At 38.8% G+C, this 20,942-nt stretch overlaps 1 protein-coding gene across 1 annotated transcript in view; it reads right to left on the bottom strand.

Annotated features, from left to right (window-relative positions):
• Window positions 1–2,306: 2,306 nt before the first annotated feature.
• Window positions 2,307–20,942, bottom strand: part of baiap2l1a (BAR/IMD domain containing adaptor protein 2 like 1a) — a 49,609-nt gene continuing 30,973 nt past the window's right edge. The window contains exons 7-14 of the mRNA XM_007251186.3: window positions 17,063–17,215; window positions 16,500–16,655; window positions 13,942–14,062; window positions 13,512–13,725; window positions 9,779–9,838; window positions 9,444–9,606; window positions 3,794–3,834; window positions 2,307–3,349 (exon numbers count right to left, since the gene is read on the bottom strand). Of these exons, the coding sequence (XP_007251248.3) occupies window positions 3,277–3,349; window positions 3,794–3,834; window positions 9,444–9,606; window positions 9,779–9,838; window positions 13,512–13,725; window positions 13,942–14,062; window positions 16,500–16,655; window positions 17,063–17,215 (981 nt within the window). The 3' untranslated portion in view covers window positions 2,307–3,276. The remainder of the gene's footprint in view (window positions 3,350–3,793; window positions 3,835–9,443; window positions 9,607–9,778; window positions 9,839–13,511; window positions 13,726–13,941; window positions 14,063–16,499; window positions 16,656–17,062; window positions 17,216–20,942) is intronic.

The following is a 20,942-nucleotide window of genomic DNA, read 5'->3' as shown; positions in this document are numbered from 1 at the left end:
TAGGAGGGGTTTAACCTGCAGGTGGCGCTGAAGCTCTGAAACTCTCACACTGGAACAAGAAGTCTTTTAAAGGACAACTCCGGTGTAAAATGGGCCTGCGGTGGCTGTAGTGAAACATGATAAAGAGTTCAAACTCAGGGCTAATAGCACAGACATATTATTCTTCCCCAGCATCCCAAAATACAGCGCTTTTAACCAATGCTCTCAACAGGCCAACAGCTCTACAATGCTAGCGATAGGGTCATAGCATCACCCATGAAAAATGCGTAGTAAAAATGGAAATGCATGAATTTCATCTGTTGCTGAAGATATCTCTATAATATCTATGCATTTCCACAGAATTCATCTTGTATCATGTTCTCATATCCTACCTATTTATTTGAGATCATCAGTCGATTTATCATGATTGCCACAAAAAAATAGTTGGCATTAAATAAAAAAAGTCACATACTTTTAACACATAATTAACAAAAATTTGTTTGGATAATTTAACACATAATTGTGGCATTGTTTTGATAAGCTTCTGCAATGTCATAAGATTTATTTCAATTCAGTGTTGCACTCATTTTTTTTTTTACCAAGATCTTGCAGTATTGATGATGGAAGAGTCTGACCGCTGCGCCAAGCCTTCTCCAGCACATCCCAAAGACTCTCAATGGGGTTAAGATCTGGACTCTGTGGTAAACAATCCATGTGTGAAAATAATGATCTCATGCTCCCTGAACCACTCTTTCACAATTCCAGCCCCATGAATCCTGGCATTGTCACCTTGGAATAAGCCTGTGCCATCAGGGAAGAAGATATCCACTGATAGATTAACCTGGTCTATATTCAGTATATTCAGGTAGTCAACTGACCTCATTCTTTCAGCTTATAGTGTTGCTGAACCCAGACCTGACCAACTGCAGCAACCCCAGATCATTTGGTCAGTTAAATCCAGGTGGCAACTTTTTGGCCAGGCAGTGTATATTCCAGTGAAGGAAAAATTTAATCTTATTAACCAAAATTTACCTTGGAATAAAAATATTGCTCTTTTTTATTAAATGCTTTGGAAGTCTGTGCATAACAATTTGATATTGATATTTTTGTTTTATCCCTAAACAGTAAAATAAACCTAATAGTGTGTTTAATCACATAAAATTTGTAAAATTGAGGCCTTGCTTTGTCTCCTTGGCAATAGTCATGCCATGCTATAATGTGAGAGTTTAATAAGAGTTTTACTGGCTTGTAAATGTCTTAATTGGCAATAAAAAATTGGTCTATAATTTTTATTTGTTCCTTGTTATTCTTATAATTAAGTCCAGTTGATTAACTAGTGCACTTGATATTCTGACATAGTATTTACAGTATTTTTTTTTTAAATAACCTATATCAAAACATTTGTTTAACTAATGTACCCATTCAGCACCAATGTATGAAACTAAAATATAGGTATTAAGCAACCTGCATAGAAAAATTGTAATGTATTGCAGAGGAAACTCAAGAAACATTGACTCGTGGCAGCAAGTACAAAACATTTCCATAGGCATGTAGATTATGAAGAGCAGATAAGGCTGGCACAGACATATGTACCCTGAGAACCCCTGCAGCCAGTATTAAACAGAAATCATGAAAGACCAAGAAATACAGGACAGCTAAACATTTAGGCCTCAAGACCAATTTTGCACCACATTTTGATAGCTTGACATACCTATATTAAACTAAAAATTACAAAGTATTTTATAGGAAACATTCACGCAGGCTGGATGTTATTTTCAGGAGATTCTAGGTTACTTGTAGTAACCATAACATATAATTTAATTTTAATGGAGTAGACAGAGTACAGTATCTCTCGAACACTTAGCCATTTAACGTTAGTTTAACTAATGATAGTAATGTTAATAACAGCCTGTTTAAACTCTCCTCAGCAGCTCTCTGCAGTAATTTAACTCACCGCAGGTAATATAGTAGTCAGTTTATAAACTGTACTGCAAACAGCACTAGCAAAGACCGACTGTAGAGTATTTTTGTGTAATTAAATGTGTTTGAGTTTAATCGACACAGCGATGCTATTACACTGCACGCTGCAAGTCCCACCCACACTGAAACCTCATTGGCCAACTAAGCATGAGGAGAGGCCAGTCAGTATGCTCACTAGGCGTGTGTCTCTTCTTCTGTGGGCATTGTTTTTTCACGTGTGCGCTCTCGCGCTCTCTCTCTCTCGCTCCATCACACTTTGACGACGTGTCGAGTATGAAATTCCGCGTCAACTCTTTTTTATAGTCGACTATTTTTTATTTAAAGTAAATACAGACAAAACAATAGTATGAAAACCAGTATTTTTTATTGCAGCATCATGTCTGACAGAAAATAGCACAAAGAATCAATGTCGCAACAGGCTAAAAAAGGTACCCCATACATGTTTAAACAAGAGTAAATAAAATATACACATATCTAACAACAAACAAGAAGAAAGGTCCCCACATCAATATCCTGACATTGGTATTTCAAGAATAAAATGCACATCTGTTCAGGCAGAGTCAGTATATTTAGCTGTGTATTATGCTGTGCTGTTATTTTTCCTGGTACACAGTCAACACCAGGTAAACTACTTGCCTTTAAGAGAAAAGAAATGTTCTATTAAATAACAGAAGGAGAAATTAATCACCATGTTTCATTAATGTGCCTTTATAGTTACCTCTTTTAAAAAATGTTGAAGATGTAGAGGAAAAACAAGAATCTTCTTCTACAGCAGGTTAAGAGGAACAAATGCTACTGCAAATACCAGACAGACATTCATCTAGCTAAATAACTTGACTACCAGCATTATATAGTTCATCTTAATTTCTACAACAAAATGCTTTGAACAGACATTCAATATTCTAGACTCCAGTGCTCCAAGTTTTGGCCTAAAACAGTGTCAACTATTGTTTAATTTAACAAATAGATCCAATTCTCACACGTTAACAGCCAAAGAGACCAATATGGTCAAACGATTTCATATTGGACAGAACCTAAAGAAAAGAACTTTAGACTACAAAGTGATTCTGCTTCTGAACCAGGACCCAATAAAACCAACCTAGTGATAAGATAAATAATAACCACATTTAATTAATATTTTTTCTCATGTTAAGATGGGCATGTGTGGTTGAATTTAGCTCTAAAAACATTCAGTTGACATCTGTAACTAAGCCCTTCTCAGTTTTATCTTTCAAAAAAACAGCCCAAATTGCTGTAAATGAAGAATCAAAATGAAGACGAGGCCCAAATCCAGATCAAGTGTTGTGTAGTGTGGCATTAGATGATGGGTGCAGATCTGTCATTTGTAACTGTGGGCCGCAGTCTGACTGTAGCAAAGGGATTCCCACCTCTGAGAAGGAACAGAGGTGTTAGGGTCACTTATTAGGTGTAAAAATTAATAGTGGTGGTTGAGTTTATAATAATAGGTTATTTTCCCCTCTTACCCCAAAGGTAATTTATGGGCCAAGATGAGTTTGGTTATGTGCTGGAGCTACAAATGTTAATTTAGCAACATTTAATGGAAACATGCAGCCACCAGGTTAGCAAAGTATAGATATGAATCATAATGTTTAGAAAGCCTATGACGCTAAAATATATCACAACTGCAATAAATTATCATTATTATTATATTACCCACCTCTAAGTGTTAGTTTTATTATAGCTCCAGTGCAACAGTAAAGAACAACAACAGTAAAATAAAGACACCAAACTCATCTCAGCAAAATAAAAAAATAAAAAATAAAAAAAGTAAGCAGATTTTGGGAGCTATAAGGCTGTACCTATTTTTACTCACCCAAGAAAGGGAGGCATGGAAGTACCGTTTGACAAAGACACCTGTTGCACACACAAAAAAAGAAAAATCAAAACTATTAGCAGTGCAATAGGCCTCTAGAAGCAGAATATGACATTAGGTTCCTGCGCTGATCCTCAGCTCAGCACAGACTAAGCAGAGCCACCCTGCCAGACTGGTTGGATTAGAAAAGGAAGTCATTGTTCTTTCAATCCTAAAGCAGCCAGCTGAGGCTGGGACACACGAAGCGTTCCATGATCTAATTATAGGAAAATCTTGACGATTGTGAAACCCTACCTCACTTCATTTTCATGCAGACAATCCAACTTCACATTCCACTGAGCTGAAGTACCTGGTTCTGAAAGCAATAATTTTTATTACCAAACTGTAAACAGCACTACATGATTAGAGTTCTGAAGCTGAGTTAGGCTGGTCGATGATGGACAGGTTGTACAACAAGGAGGTAAACAAAGTGCCACAGCATTGAGGGAACCTGGTGTCAGCTTGTCTTAGAGCACTTAGATTCCTCTAGGGGGCACACCAGCATCAGTTTGCTAAATGGGTCTTGACTGGACAGTTCCAGAAAAAAATCAGAGCTGCACAAACTGTGGCTAATGGGCCAAAGCTGATCCATGAAGATGTTTAATTTGGCCTGCCAGAAAACAACCCTAAACCTGCTGGCTCAAACAGTGAGAGAACATCACTATTACACTATATGTCCAAATGTTAGTGGACACCCCTTCTAAGGAATGCATTTAGCTATTTTATATAAGTTGCACCCATTGCTGAAACATATTAGCAAAGAAACCCATGAATACAGCTTGTCTAGGCCCTCTTTAGATGTTTAGCCAATAGAATAGGACTCTCTCTAGAGCTGATAAGCATGAATCTATTGACAACATAACTAATGCCAGAAGAGGGCTAGGGAGGTATTTAGCCCCACAGAATTAAACAGTGGAGTAGTGGGACTGTATTATTTGGAATGATGGTGCACAAGCTACTGGTAGTACTTCTGGGATGAGTTAGGGTGTTGCATTCTATCAATCAAATTATCCCACCAACGCTCCAAAATCTACTATAACGCCTTCCCTGGGTAGTAGACACAGTTACACCTACAAAAGCAGGGCAAACTGTGAATTTAAGAAAAATATCAAATGCACTGGTATATCTCAATACTTTTGTGCACACATTGTACAGTATTTTATACTTGATACATAACTTACCAACTTCTTATTTACCTTCAAAATGGTGTCAAATTATAAATATTTTTGTAGCAAAATACAGGGTGAGGCCTGCACACATTTGGGCACCCCTGGTCTAGAACCTCAAGAAGGATCTTTACATTCTCGCTTCTTATTTAATAAAAGAATAAATACTGTATTTTTCAGACTAGAAGGCGCACCTAAAATCCTTTAATTTTCCCAAAAATCATCAGTGCACCTTTTGATCCAGTGCACTTATGTATGTATTTTACCAGTCTGGTTGTAATGAGCAGTAAAGCTACACAGATAAATAACAGAGTATAAGAGAGTTAGCGCTGCTAACTGAGACTGGCTAGCGCTGCTAACTGGGACTGAGTAGCGCTGCTAATCGTGCCTGGGCAGCGCTGCTATCCGGGGCTGGCTAGCACTGCTAACCGAAGCTGGCTAGCACTGCTAATCAGGGTTAGTGCTCACCCTTGAACAAAATACTGGAATTCTAAGCTTACTATAAATAAACACCTTTTTCTTATATTTCTTTTCGTTTCTCATCCAAATAAACAGTTTTCAGGAGAGAAATCTGTGTAGATTAACATCCAGTTCATTTGACTTTAAAAGAAAATGTTTTTCTAACGTCCCCCAGGTTCTCCTTTAGAAGGGAAACATGGCAAAGCCCTTGCTCACTTCAATGTAGGCATCCTTACTAATGTCACTTAGTGCGCCTTATGCTTAAAAATAGACCAGAAAATAGACATAATTTATAGTGTGCCTTATAATCTGGTGTGCTTTATAGTTAGAAAAATACGGTATAAAGAAAAACCCAAAATTGTCAGTATATCCATGGCATTACTCCAAGGTAATTATTTATTTATTTATTTTTTTAAGACTGGCCCCAAAATGTCCTGTCTCCATGCATGACGTGGGTTTCAGCTTCAGCTTACTAGCTCATTTCTTCCCTGAGACAGCAAGTCTGTCTATGTGTGCTACACACTGGAGCTGTTGATGTGCTGGAATCTAACGTTCATCCCTCTGTCTTTCCTCCTCCCCTCCCCATGCACTGTGAGCAAACAAGGCAGGGAGCATTTTTCACATGTCTTTTTTATTTTACACAATGACAGTCATGCTTAGTATTCTTCAAACCCTCCCTTGTCCCCCTGGCAAGAACAAAGGTTACGTTACTGCAGCTCGTTTCTTTTTTCCCCCCTTTACGCTACGTCCCAACTCCTTTCATCCACTTCTTACTTGTTGAATCCTTTCAGCGTTCAATGCGCTCTCTGTGGCAGGTTACCAGTGTATACAGAGAAAAAGAGAGAGGTAGAGATATAGAGAGATAGAAAGAAAAAGAGAGAGAGACAGAGAGAGAAAAAGTAGAGCACAGGCCGACTGACTGCTTTAGGCTTGGCTTCTGTTTGTGCACCTGCGGAGACTGAGGGTGAACTGGGAGGGTTCAGGTTGATTCCCAGAGGGGAAACTCGACCTGCCGGGGAGGGCCTGTGCCTGTGTCGGTACTGACGAGACTCCCTGCTTTGTATGCGGACGCACAGGACAGTACAGCCAACAGAGGAGCTGAGCTAACAGAGGACCTCTATGCTGGAGAGCTTTTAGTACTAAAAAGCATCTGAGTTTTAAGTAAGCTGAGTTATCCATACTCCTCCCTTAAAAATGCATTTAGAAATGTGAAATTACATGTTTACCATCTTTATTTAAAGAGACTGCATAATAGTGGTGCTCCCATTAAGAAAAAAGCTATGCTGCTTAATCTGGACTGAAATAATTTGACCCTTAATATTCACTAAAACTGCAAATATATACACCGCAAGAACAAACGTATGTGGACATCCTTCTACCAATTTTATATTAAAAAAAATAAAAAAATCAAGCACATAGCCACGAAAACTCCATAAACAAGCACTGGCAGAAGAATGGTTCATACTGTACTGTGCTCAGTGGCTTTAAGCACAGCCATCAAAGAATGCTGTAGGATTTCTGCTCTTCTAGATCTGCCGTGGTCAACTGTAGGTGCCATTATCTACCATTATTTAGTTCAGCAACTAAAATGTTTACAATATGACCCAAAGATGGCAGATTAAAAAGAGGCAGTTGCTGACTTCACACGTCTTAAAAGAAACATGTGCGTGTCCTCACCCTCCTATTGTTTTTGTATCACTTTGTAAGTGATAGGTGGAGTCTTAGGTGGAGTGAGTGGGTGTGTTAATTTTTTTTAAATTAGCTAAATTGCACAGAATTGTGCTTAAAAAAGAGCACCTACATGAGACTAATACTAAGGTTCTGTTTACACCTGATATTTACATGCATTCTAGTAACTGGATCACGTTCAGACTTACATGTTTGCATGAAAACTTGTTGATCCTGTCAGAGATGGATCTTATCCACATTTAAAACAAATGCAAACAGAATACACCTCTAGAAAAAAAATAAGAGACCACTTAAAAATTATGAGTTTCTTAGATTTTACCAAATTGAAAACCTCTGGAATATAATCAAGAGGAAGATGGATGATCACAAGCCATCAAACCAAGCTGAACTGCTTAAAGGTTTTCACCAGGAGTGACAAAGTTATCCAAAAGCAGTGTGTAAGACGGGTGGAGGAGAACATGCCAAGATGTATGAAAACTTTAGTTAAAAAAACAGGGTTATTCCACTAAAAACTGATTTCTGATCTCATAAAACTTTATGAATAGGAACTTGTTTTCTTTGCATTATTTGAGGTCTGAAAGCTCTGCATATTTTTGTTATTTCAGCCATTTCTCATTTTCTGCAAATAAATGCTCTAAATGACAATATTTTTATTTGGAATTTGGGAGAAATGTTGGTGGTGTGGTACAGTGGTTGGTGTGGCACAGTGGATAACACCACCGCCTGCTTATGAGCTACTATATCATGTGGGAGATTGGGTTCAATTCCCAGTCTGGGTGACTATACTGTGATACACCAATAAGAGTCCTTGGGAAAGACTTCTAACACTACATTGGCCCAAGTCTGTAATAGGAACAAACTTGTAAGTCGTTCTGGATAAGAGTGTCAGCCAAATGCTGTAAATGTAAAGCTTAGGTTCCTAAATGTTTGCAGCAAAATTCTGAAGATCGTCCACCAGTGCTGTATTCTTTGCAGTAAGCTATTCCCGAAGGCTGGCTCTGCCTCTCTGTACTTCTTTCTGGACAGTTTTTAAGTGCTTGAAAGGAGGACACTTAAACTCTCAGCCATTCTGGACAATACATCACACCCCCCCAATGACCCACTGGTCAAGCTGCAGCATATCAGCAGTAAAAGACTCATTCAACTCTGCTGTAGCAAGGGACTGTGCAGGAGATGCTTATGCCAACTAAGGGACAGACCTTGCAGTCTGTCTAATGAATGAATCTGGGTTTGGTGGATGCCAGGAAAACACTATTGAGAGGACTGTGTAGTGCCAACAGGATAATGGTCTGGGGCTGATTTCATGGGTTGAGCTCCTTCGTTCCAGTGAAGGTTAATGTTAATATTGCAGCTCACAAATATGCTTCTTGTTCTTGACTGTGCACGGAGGTGGTTGGTCACGTATGTTGTGGACGAACTCTGACCTCAAAGCCCTGACCTCAACCTCACTAAACACCTTTGATAAGAATCGGAATGTCAGCAGTGAGCCAGGTTTTCTGACTGGACTGCACAGAATATAAATCTCATCAACCTGAACAGGACTTTTAACAAAACCCTGTAGTAAATCTTGTCTGAATTAGCGACAGATGCTAAGACCAACTTTCTGCATTTCTGACATCAGTACAACGTGCCTGGTCACAAAAATGCTATTTTGATTGGATCCTGTAGAAAACCTTACAGTACGGGCAATCACAGCTACCAAAAGGGCTCAAAATGTCCAAAAGTGAGATTGTCAGGTGTCCATATACTTTTCAATAAAGTGCACTCAAAATTTACGTTTTCTGGTCAAACATTGGATTCTAAAAAACTAAACAAGACTTTCAGCAACAGTCTGTAAAGTTTGTCTAATCTAGACACAGTGGCTAAGTTCAATGTCTGCATATCTGACATAAGTCCAACATGCCTGACCACACAAATGCTATTATTTTAACTAAACTTTCCAAAGTATGGCCAACCATAGCCCCCAAAGGGGCTCAATATGTCCAAAAAAATGAATAAAAGTGCGATTGTCAGGTGTCCATATACTTTTGGCCATAAAATACATTCCAAATTCATGTATTTTGGTAAAACCTTGGATTCTAAAAAAACTGAACAGGACTTTCAACAACAGCCTGTAAAGTTAGTCTAACCTAGCAACAGTTGGTAAGATAGAATTTCTACATTTCTGATATCAGAACAAGAACAGGCCATTTTCTTTATGGTCATTCTCTTTATAAAAAATAAATAAATAAAAATCAGACGGAGCTGAGGAGGCTGGAGAAAGAAGAGAAGGAGAGGAGCGGAGGAGCGGGTTGTACCATGTTCTGCGGAGAGGGGGTGGAGGGCTTCCTGGATGAGTCACTGTAGTCAGGGGGAGGCAGTAGTACAGGCTGGTCTTCCTCCTCATCCTCCTCGTCCTCGACCTCTCCAGACTGCTCAGGTAGGTTGGCCACATTTAGGCTATGCAGGGTGGTCTCAACCCTGCCCACACACAAACACACACATTGTTGTATTCGCACTAATGATCACACTAAAAACCATTTGTCTATTTCTTCATAATGACCCTCTGTAGCACTGTAGCCAGCCTTGTCTTGGACACAGTCTGTTAAATAAGTGAAAGCTTTAAATATGGCTGAGAGAAACAAACACTCACATATTTGTGATCACAGGCTCAGTGTAAGGTCGGCAATACGATGAAGGAAACCAGCCTTTTCTGCAAAAAAGAAATATTTAGCTATATATTATAGAAAAAACAGATATTATAGGAAAAAAAGGTAAAACACACACAGCTCTACGCTTTTCATAATTCACTTTTGATAAACACAGTGTACATCAGGCTAAAAAGGTTCCATCTTCCCATTATTCCCAAGAAAAAAGGGAGTCACTGTAGAGGTGCAGTTGTGCTGCCTGTGGGAGACATGCATTAAGACTCGGTTGCTTAGGAACTGTCTTATACAGACAGTTGATCTTAACTTTGAACTGCCAAGCTTTAAAAGTGCGCGTCAGTAATTGCAAGACACAAAGACATTTCATTTCTCAAAACAGTAATGACAGCATAATGGCTGCTAGGAGAAGTGTGTTCAAACCTCTGACAGAAACCGTAACCCCGGCTAGACGTGCAGTACCCGCACCACACAATTTCCCAAACCTGAGATGAGATATAATAAAGGAGCTCATTAAAACTGTCCTCTTTTACTAAATAAAAAAAAAATATATATATATATAATTAAAAACAAAATCACAAGCAATTAGTGATGCGTTCTCTCCAGTTAATGGCTTTGGAAAAAGTGCTGTTGCTGGTGTGGTAAATGCAGGGTGATTTGGATAATGACAGCTCACTAATGGTAGTGTTAAGAATTACTTTTATCTTCCTAAAAAATTGCTTTGATGATAGTGTACATCAACACTGATATATAACTACATAACATAATATACTACAACAGTAACATACTGCACAGTGTCTGACACACTGAATAGGACATACACAAACACGCACATGCAAAAAAAAAAAAGTCCAGTTTAACCAGGCTGAGTCATGTGATAGGCCTAAGGCACCAGCACATTTACTTAACTCTGACATGAGCTATCTCTGGCATACCACACGTGCCTCAGCAATTTCTGTATGCATATCAGAAAGTTAAAATCGACAAAGAGAAACACAAAACCAGTCGTTCCACTTCTGTAAAGTTATGCTTACTGATTTAAGTGGAAGACGGAACAGGGAGATAAAACAGAATAACGACAGCAAAAAAAAACTGACTGGGATCTGATGAAAATATGCCCACAGATAATATCTCCTAGCATGGAAGCAGATTAGCAAAATAACAATTTAATAAGTATAACACATCTGATATACTATTAACTAGACATGGGAACAAGTCACTAAATCACATAAGCCCTGAGTCAAGCCCCAAGTCCTAACACTTAAGGCCAGAATTAAGTCTCAAGTTTTAAGACTCAAGCCCAGAGTCAAATCCCAAGTCTTGACACTCAAGCTCAGAGTCAAATCCCAAGTCTTGACACTCAAGCTCAGAGTCAAATCCCAAGTTTTAACACTCAAGCCCAGAGTGAAGTCTCAAGTCTTAAAACTCAAGGCCAGATTCAAGTCTCAAGTTTTAAGACTCAAGCCCAGAGTCAAGTCCTAAGTCTTAACACTCAAGCCCAGAGTCAAATCCCAAGTTTTAAGACTCAAGCCCAGAGTCTAATCCCAAGTTTTAAGACTCAAGTCCAGAGTCAAGTACCAAGTTTTAAGACTCAAGCCCAGAGTCAAATCCCAAGTTTTAAGACTCAAGCCCAGACTCAAGTCCCAAATTTTAAGACTCAAGCCCAGAGTCAAGTACCAAGTCTTGACACTCAAGCCCAGAATTAAGTACCAAGTCTTAAGAGTCATGATTCATATCCCAAGTATTGATCCTCAAGTCTGTCCCAAGTCTTAAACTTAAAAATCCACCTGTCGAATCCACCTACCTTATTTTTCTACCAGGTGTTTAATATCATACTCTGGAGTACAACCCTTAAACCCTTTTTAGGCTAGAAATCTTTATAAAGTTTGTCTTTGTTGTAAATCAAAACAAATAACAATAACCTGTGTAAACCTCACTAAATAATAAGAACCTGTGACGTAACATTTTAATAGGAACTCTTGGCTGGGAGTGGCTGGCCCTGTAACTCAGGTCTTTCTTGCAGTAAACTCCTGCGTGGGCGATGGACGAGGAGAATCTGATCAACAAACATAACTTGCTATATTTAGCATGAATGTTGTTGCTTTGCTTGGTTTGTTTTAATATAAACGTATCGTCCATTACTGTGGTGCTGTCTTCACATGCTCCTATTAAGCATTGTGCTACGGCACGTCCAGCACGTGCCCACCTTTACAGTAAAACAGCACCAATGCAAACATTATTTATTTAAATAAATGATGTTAAAAATCTTTTAATTTCTTAAGGCAGTGAAGGTACAATCTAAGTCGAGTCACAGATCTCTTGATTTTATGTGACTTGAGTCGGACTTGAGTCCAAGTCATGTGACTCGAGTCCCCATGAACAGTGAGGGGATCCCAGTAGAGAAGTTAATTCACCTTACAGTCTTTTTCTTTTTTTAATATTGACTTTTAATAAACACTTTGGTTGTTTTAGAAACACCATTCAGAGTTTGTAAAAATTAAATGGACAAAAATTATTTGAATATTCAGTAGAAATAAAGATGAATCAACTAGCTACCTAAACAAGTTTAAAAAACTGTTTATTGAAACAGCATGAACAGACTTATACTTACATACCAAATGCCATGAGACAGTAAATAAATGTGTTTTCACTGACTGTGTATGTCATTTGTTCGTTCGCACAGACAATTCTAGCCAGACGCTGCCGGTCACAATCATTACCACACACTGCACTGTCCACTGTGGGTGAAAATGTCTTCTGTGATATATTCCTACTCCACACACGTGACACTCTGAATCGAGGAATGTTAAATATCCACAAAACTTTAGAAATGGCACGTGCGGCCCATCCATCTGGCACGCACCATTAGGCCTCGCTCAACCTCAAATAATTCAAATTCCCAAGTCATCACCTGAGGTAACACTCCACAATCAATTTACATACTGCCTTCTACACTGAACAAAAATTTAAATGCAACACTTGGTTTTGCTCCCATTTTTCATGAGCTGAACTCAAAGGTCTAAGACTTTTCCTATGTACACAAAATGCCTTTTTTACTCATTTTTTTGTGTACATAGGAAAAATCTTAGATCTTTTAATTTAGCCCATGAAAAATGGGAGAAAAAAACCAAAACTGTTGCGTTTATATTTTTGTCCTGTGTATTACTTTATGACTTTTGGTATCTAAACATTTAAGCTAAACCTAGAACTTTTAATCTGCACAATATCCCACTTTGTAACATTTTTCTGCTTTTAAACTGGACAGTGACATGTAAATATGATGCCATTTGTAGTTTACTACACAATTTGAACACAAAGTGTCTCTTATATTAAATAATTATTAATTTTTGAATGGACCAATAGAAATTCTACCAAATCACCTGAAATAAGTGTTTTTTTTACGCTGAATTCTATTGAAAGTTAAGACTATTTCATCTCTCTCCTGTTGTGGATATACAGGTTTTTCATTGAACAGCGATGATATTGTGTGTGGGTTAAAAACAGTTCTGCTTATTTTTAATGAAATGTGTTCAGTCATGAATTTACTGAGATGAGACTGAATTAATGACCGCTTAGCACCTCTCATTCTAGACTAAAGAAAATTCCATTTCTTTTATATGTTTTTTCTAACAATACATTTCCTTCATTTCTATAGCATACAAACTGCACTATTAAAGAAAATGAAATATTATAACACTTATTGTAACACTCCAATTGACTTACTGCCCGGTCTTCTCCATCTCGCCATAGAGCCAGCCGTCTCTCTCTTCCTGAATAAGCAAAGTGATGAGCTCTCCATCATCGAAGCTGAGCAGGGTCTCATTGTTCCCAGCTGTGTGTGGGAAGATGGTCTGAACTCGCAGCTTCTTTATCGTGTTCATGCCGCTGGACACAGACGTAGACCTGGACAGGCCATTGTCCTCGAGGCTGTCTTGGTCTGTTAATTTCAACATTTCAATATAAGCACAGGGCACTCTTATTTTACTCAAATTCACATCCCAGTAAAACTATAATTAAAGCATAATTAAAGGATTCGGTAATGAAGATACAGGAATGTCTATTTGAGCAAGAGGCCCCTCATAAAGAATGATTAGACAGTAAGCCCTGATTACACTGATTAGACAGAAGTGATTGCAGAAGGGGTGTCACTTGCCGGAGTATGTATCTTGGGAGAGAGGGCTTCGGGGCGGCTCCTGGGAAAACATGTTTGCCAGAGGGCTGATCTGAGCCTTCATCATTGGGGCTGGTGGTGGCATGGCAGAGTCTGAATTAATCTGAAAATAAACAAAAAAATACATTAATTAGAACACTGACTGTGTCATAACTGAAATAACCTAACTAAATACCTTATATCATGTTTTCTGCACTATAAGGCGCTCTGTTAAAATCCTTAAATTTTCCCAAATATCGTCAGTGCGTCTTATAATCCGGGGCACATTATGTATGAATTCTACTAGTCAGATTGTAAGGAGCAGTTTTAGTTTAGTTCTTCAGCACTGATACTCGAGACTGGAGCATTATTAGCATTAGCTGCTTACCGCACTAAGTGCTAGCTCTTTTGCCGTTCAGAGGTGAGTATTATCGGCCTGTAGCCTGCTGCTAACCCGAGCTAGCACTGCTGGAGCAGCATTAGCATTAGATGCTAACCTCAGCGCTAGCTTTTTCACTGTTCATAAGCGAGTATATCAGACTGTAGCCTGTGCGTTTACCGCGTTAAAACAAGCTACGTGGGAGGAACCACTAGCTAATATCACCCTGACTTACCGGAAAATTATAATTATAATTATAAAACATTAAAAACATTATGTTTTTTTTTTTATAATTACAGTTTTGTTTACTTAACTTAGCTTAGCTGAATTACATGGCAACTCGGCTGTTTCTTACTAGCGTCACATAATGTGCCTTATAATCCAGTGCGCCTTGTTTATAGAAATAGACCAGAAAATAGACATTTATTGATAGTGCACCTTATAATCAGTTGCGCCTTATAGTGCGAAAAATGCAATGACAAAAAAAAGACAATGAGGGGTGTTCTGGTCCAGTCTAAAGTACTGACAGATGATCACATGTCAGGCATATGTGAAATGAACTCTTAGGGGCTGTATTAAAGAGGATTCAACTGAGATCCTCTTTCAAGGCTGTTTTAACCACTGTAAGATTTAAGACACTGTTGTAGACATCTCAAATTGACATTTCCCACAACCTGAGGCAGTGAAGCACATTTTCAGAAGTTAACAAGCAGTTTAATTGTCTGCAGTGTGGAACTATCTTAAAGTAGAAAATGAAAACAGCCCAAAAGCCATTTGTAATAGTGGCAGTGCAGTTAAGCGAGACTCCTTTTGTCAAACACGATTAAACCAGTCACACACACAAAAAAGTGAGCGTTAGGCTATTATACACCTGTGAGAGTGAGAGTAACAGAGAAATCTAAGAGAAATGAGAGGGCTAGTTTGAGCAGAGAGCCGCACAAAAAAAAAGTCATTTAAAAAAACGACTTGAATTTCTGCACTGATTGCAAAGGAAGTGTAGTCTTAAAGTTATTGGTAAAATCACAATTTATAACACACACAGAGTTATAGGGATGTTACAAAACCAGAAATTTGGTAGTCTGTACCATTATCACTGAAATTCTGTTATTAACAAAAAATAAAGCACGTAATAATAATAAAAGGTATTTTACTTTCAATTAATGAAAAATACATTGTTTTTATCTAATCTGTCTTCACTAATATTTACTTGATTTACTATTTTTTTTTAAAGCAGCAGCAGCCATCCTTTGTAGAGTCCTTCCATGAGCACCATTGTTGTTCAGTGGGGTTTTTTCTAACTGTGGATATATAAGGGTTTTTGCACACTGAAATTGTTCTGCTGTTACCCACATTTCACTCTCACATCTTTCAGAATTGCCCATTGTGCTCTTGAAGCAATCTTAACAGGATGTCCACTCACTGGGAGAGCAGCAACAGTCCCTGAATTTTCTCTATTCAAAGACAGTTTGCCTAACCATGGATAGATGGTAGACGTTTTTACCAGTGCTTTTGTACCCTTTTTCCAGCTTTCAACTTCTATATAACAACATTCCATAATGTCTTTCGAGGTCTTCTGAAAGTCACACAAACCAGTCTTTCTTGAAAAGTAACCAGGCTTTGTGTGCTTTTATTTAATGAGTAAAACACCTTCCAATCTCATCTACTTAACCAAACTAATCAACCAATCAGCTCTTGGAGAAGTCAACTTACTATTTCTCGCCTGCATGATCAATGTTTATTATATTATATCTTTAATAAAGTACAAAGAGTACAACTCATTGTTTTTTAACTCAAATAAGGATAAGAAAATGTTTTATAAACTATTTCGAAGTTTATGTACTGTATTTGAGGCATTAAACAGTGTGCCAGTTTAAATCATAATGGATTCTTGGCATGTTCACCTCCACCAGTCTTACACACTGCTTTTGGATAACTTTATGCCACTCCTGATGCAAACATTCAAGCAGTTCAGCTTGGTTGGATGGCTTGTGATCATCCATCTTCCTCTTGAATATATTCCAGAGATTTTCCATTTTTAAGTGGTTTCTTCATTTTTTCAGAGCTGTTTTTCTAATATTTTAAAAGAGGTTGTAATCTTCATGAGTTTACCATAAACCTGCATGCTAAAATTATACTGTTTAATCATTTTACAGCTAAAATCCAGCAAGCAGCCCGGACTCACACTATCGAAGCGTTCCATGAGAGGAGAGGAGTCTGACGTCATGGAGACTGGAGTTTGCAGGCTCTCGATCATGGTTATGACTGTGTCTGGCACCTTGGTGGCATCACTACACTTGTCCTGCCAGCTGTGCAGCTTCAAAGACAGCATCTCCTTCGCCTGAGGGCCACAAAAGAGAGAAGAGGAACAGCCAGGGGCCACACACACACACACACACACACACATACTTCAAGGCTTCAGTTGGTTTGGAGATTTGGCATATCACATATACACATGACAATCTCTCTGTCTGTGACTCAGCAATATACAGATAGGAAGTTGTGTCCTGCCCTGACCACCAGTAATGGTGGCTAAAGTTTCTAATTAATGATCTCTATCAATCATTATGTAAATAAGAGCATGTCTTATACACTTACATGGTCAGTATTGAGGAGAACTACTATAGAATCTTATTAAAGACATAACTGACATTTAAGAACAAAGCTTCATTAGCATTCTGCTACATTAATGTCTAAAGAACAACATGGCTTCAAAACTGATGGGGTTGTTTTGTGCTTGAAAGTCACCTTGTCATGAAAAGATGCCATCTGATAGGAGAAGACACAGTGCTTGTCCACCAGGAAGCAGAATCTTCTCTTCTCCTCCAGTAGGGCCTCTCTACATCCATCCGCTATGAAATTCTGCATGTCTGTCTGCCGCGAAGTGATCGTCTCCACATACTGAGGAATTAATAGAGTTAATTAAAGTTAATTGTCTCATTACACTGAAGAGTTATGACTAGTCCATAACTGAATCAAACCACAGCCTGAGAGAAAGTTATGCTCTGAATTCTATTGAAATGTAGCACAAGTTATTTAATTAGATAAAAAGAGAATATAGAAGATTCTTTCTACAAATGAGATGCATTATGCACAACAAATGTGACAAAGCACATATTTCTAAAGCTTAAAACCGCATATTCAAGATTAAACAGTGTTTAAAAAGATACAATTTTTATTATAATGTTTGTAGATCTCTCAGTGTGCCTTCCTACCCAGTCATACTAACATTTTTGTCAATAAACAGAAGTACTGTTCCTTTAAACCACAAAACAATGTATGTGTGACATAATTTGTGCCTTTGGAGGAGCACATTACAAACTGTGGTCATTTCAGGTTTAATCTTAACACCCCATCAAATACCACCAGATACCTCACTTCTTCAGCATCTTGCGGGATGTTTTTCTACACGTTTTGACACCAGTTCCCAGACACCCTCAAATCATTTGGAATATTCTAGAAATATTTGCACTGTGTATTAGGTTTGCATACAAAATTTGTTGATGCCATTAAGTGAGACAGAATGCAAGAGTGACACATAGTCAGTAGTGATGTATGAAACATAAAGGGCATCCTCATTGGTTTCTCCTTGTGCTCAGTAGACCTGTTTAGAGTTCTCTGTGAGTGTACAGTGGCCTTTCTCAAGTTTTTGCAAGATGGGTACCACCCGTTTACGTTTGAAATGTGACCATGGCAATTATTTCTAAATAAAAAAAGAATATTAATAAGGATTTTGTGTTTTAGAGAACGAACATATCTTTTAGGTTATCTTACATATTGTGGCGTGGAAGAGGAAGGAAGACCCGTGAGACTGAACGCTCAACAGCTCCTTTTTTTTGAACCGGCTTGCCACTCACTCACAGTCTTTAACAAGACTAGGAGAGCTAAACCATAAAACCACAGAGCTAAATAGCCCAAAGGCCACCAACCCAGCTGTGTGTCTCCCAGATGGCAGATCCAGAGTGGTGCCCACCCTCTCTGCATAACCCCTCCCAAGGGAGATGCCCCACCCCTGTCATCCTCGCACACAGGAGAACAGAACATGCCTGCAGGCAGCCACACACACAACCCAGAGCCGCCACAATATTTAAAAAAAGTGTTTGCTCTTGATATAATGTTGGAGTTATGGAGTGACTCAGAAGCTCAATGGTCCTCTCCAACAGTGATGTTTCAGAGTAGCCGTGTCTGTGGACAGAGACATTCACCACTCCCTATGACTAACAGCAACACAGAGCACAGAAACAGAGGTTCACTCTTCGCAGGATTCCCCTGCCTATTATAGCTCTCCGGCAGAGTTGTCATAGTGACCGTGCGAACGCTTTATCTCCACAGTGTGGATTTCAGCCTGTTGTCGCAACCCTTTACCTCATGTATACATCTCTAGTTGAGGCAGCCCACGCTAACTGTCACCGCTAGTTCTTTGTGCCGTTAGGCCAGAGACACAGTGTGTGGTGATTACTGCAGATGTGAGAGTTATTAATGGTTTAAAACTGCATAATTTAAGAATGAAAGAACTAGAATGAAAATAGACTCTCTCAGCTTTGTACAACAAGGACAGATAGTGTTACAGCCAACACCCTAAAAGCTTTACCAAAATACTAGTAGAGATGCACAAAATGTAATGTTTTGGCAGAAACTAAAACTGAAAAACTTAAAAAAATTTTAGTAGGCTGCATTCTGATCACATTTTTAGCATGTTTTCATTTATTTGCCATGTTTTGCATACTTTGCATTGCATACTTTAAGTAGCAGGTATGAAAGGGGCCACGAACCACGGTCCAGACCAAAGGACCAGATTTTGGTCCGACCAAGAGAGGTGGTCTCGGTCCGGATCTTCTGAACCATGGTCCGGTTCGCCTGCAGTGTGAAAGCACTTTTCTGGATGGTTCGAACTTTCTGACCAATCACAGGAAGCTGAGCAGGCATTCCTCAACAACAGCAGCAGAAGAAGAAAAATAACCAACTACTACTGACCGCAGCCTGCGGGAAGGCGGAGTTGGACATCCAACGCATCAACCCACTTCTTCCACGCCACGCCTTGTCAGTCTCGCAAGCTTGTAGTGTATACACGGTATTTAAGCTGGACGACGCGGCACATTATATTAAAAGTCCGCTAACTGCCCTGTACATTGTTTACTTCCGTTCAGAGCCGGAGCTAAGACATGATGCTGACGAAGTAGGCGGGACGGGCTGGCATGACGCTAACAAAGTGGGCGGAGCTGGACACGAACCTAGAGAACTATGCCTGAAGTTGCTGCTGCTGGTATTAAACCACAATAGCAGAACTACTATGGAGACAAAATGATTCTGTTCATTAATTTTATCCTTATCCTGGAAAGGCTTCCCGCCGAATGAACCACCCGCTAAATTGTCAACACGCCAACATCAGACACATGTCCTTCTAAAACCAATCAGCGTCTAGATAAGGAAAACGCATCGATACGCAAGTGATGATGAAAGGATGTAGGAGTATCACACAAAACAAAAATAAGAGGACCAAATATATACAATGTAGCAAACACATGAACCTTGGTTCGGACCACGGTCCGGACTTTCAGGTGTAAAAGCACTCTAAATGTATTATTGTATTATTAAAAAAAAAAAAAAAACACATTTTAAAACTATAATTTTGGTTTTATTGAAAACCCAGCCCAGATACACAAACAAAGCACAGTACAGAATTTCTATTACATACTGCATATTTGCAGTGGTGGCACAAACAATAATAAAAGGACTTCTAATGTAATAAGGGCGATGCAAACACGACACTCAACTTCCTCTGTGCCTCAACAATTTGGCTTTGAATGCAAACTGTCAGGTTAAAGTATATAAAGCTTCAGATTTTGGCTAGCCAAATAAGTTCAGTTGTAATGCTAGCTAACTGTTTTTCTGAGCTGGATTACTCGCTGAGTTGATGACAGACGGAGTCTTTACACTACTGCTGGTTATAGGGAGCCCTCCTATCTGTGTTTAGCTGACCTTGACATCTTTTTGGCTTCATTTTGTGTCTTGGCATCTAGTAAAATGCCGTTTCCGCTAAAAGCAATCTTAACTTTAAAGTAAGCACTGCTATATGACCGACAAAACATGAGTCACTGTTGAGTACAAATTATTCAGCCTTTTTACTTTCAATATTTTCAAAATACTTCATATTTGACTTAAAATACTTGACTTAGCTTACACTAAAAGTAAAAGCACTCGCTTCAACAGTCTCATCAGTGCAGCTTTATTCACAGCATTTCTGTTTGGCCTGCAGCTTGTCAGGTAGTGATTTAGAGAACAAAACAACCCTGAAGCAGATTTGCAGATGCAAAGCCGCTAATGGATCCATAATCTTACCACTCCCCCCCCACACAAACAGACCCATAATGGCTAAAATGGAAACACACACACACACAAACACACACCTTGTCCATACTAGAACATTAAATATAGGACCATTTAATAGTATATGAAAACATTTACTGAGAGTTGGGTAGAAGACAAGAGTTATGTGAATGTTCAAAAGCTAAAGGATGCTAAACACAAACTGCTTATATATTGTACCTCACTCTGAGAAAGAGGGATTAAAAATTCATCCCAAATCAGTAATCAGTGGGGCACATACAGTGAGATTAACATCTTTAAA

Source organism: Astyanax mexicanus, chromosome 15 (genome assembly GCF_023375975.1).
Source record: "Astyanax mexicanus isolate ESR-SI-001 chromosome 15, AstMex3_surface, whole genome shotgun sequence".
Classification (NCBI taxonomy): Eukaryota; Metazoa; Chordata; class Actinopteri; order Characiformes; family Acestrorhamphidae; genus Astyanax; species Astyanax mexicanus.
Note: the sequence above shows the minus strand (reverse complement) of the source record. Positions and strands in the feature narration are given on the sequence as shown.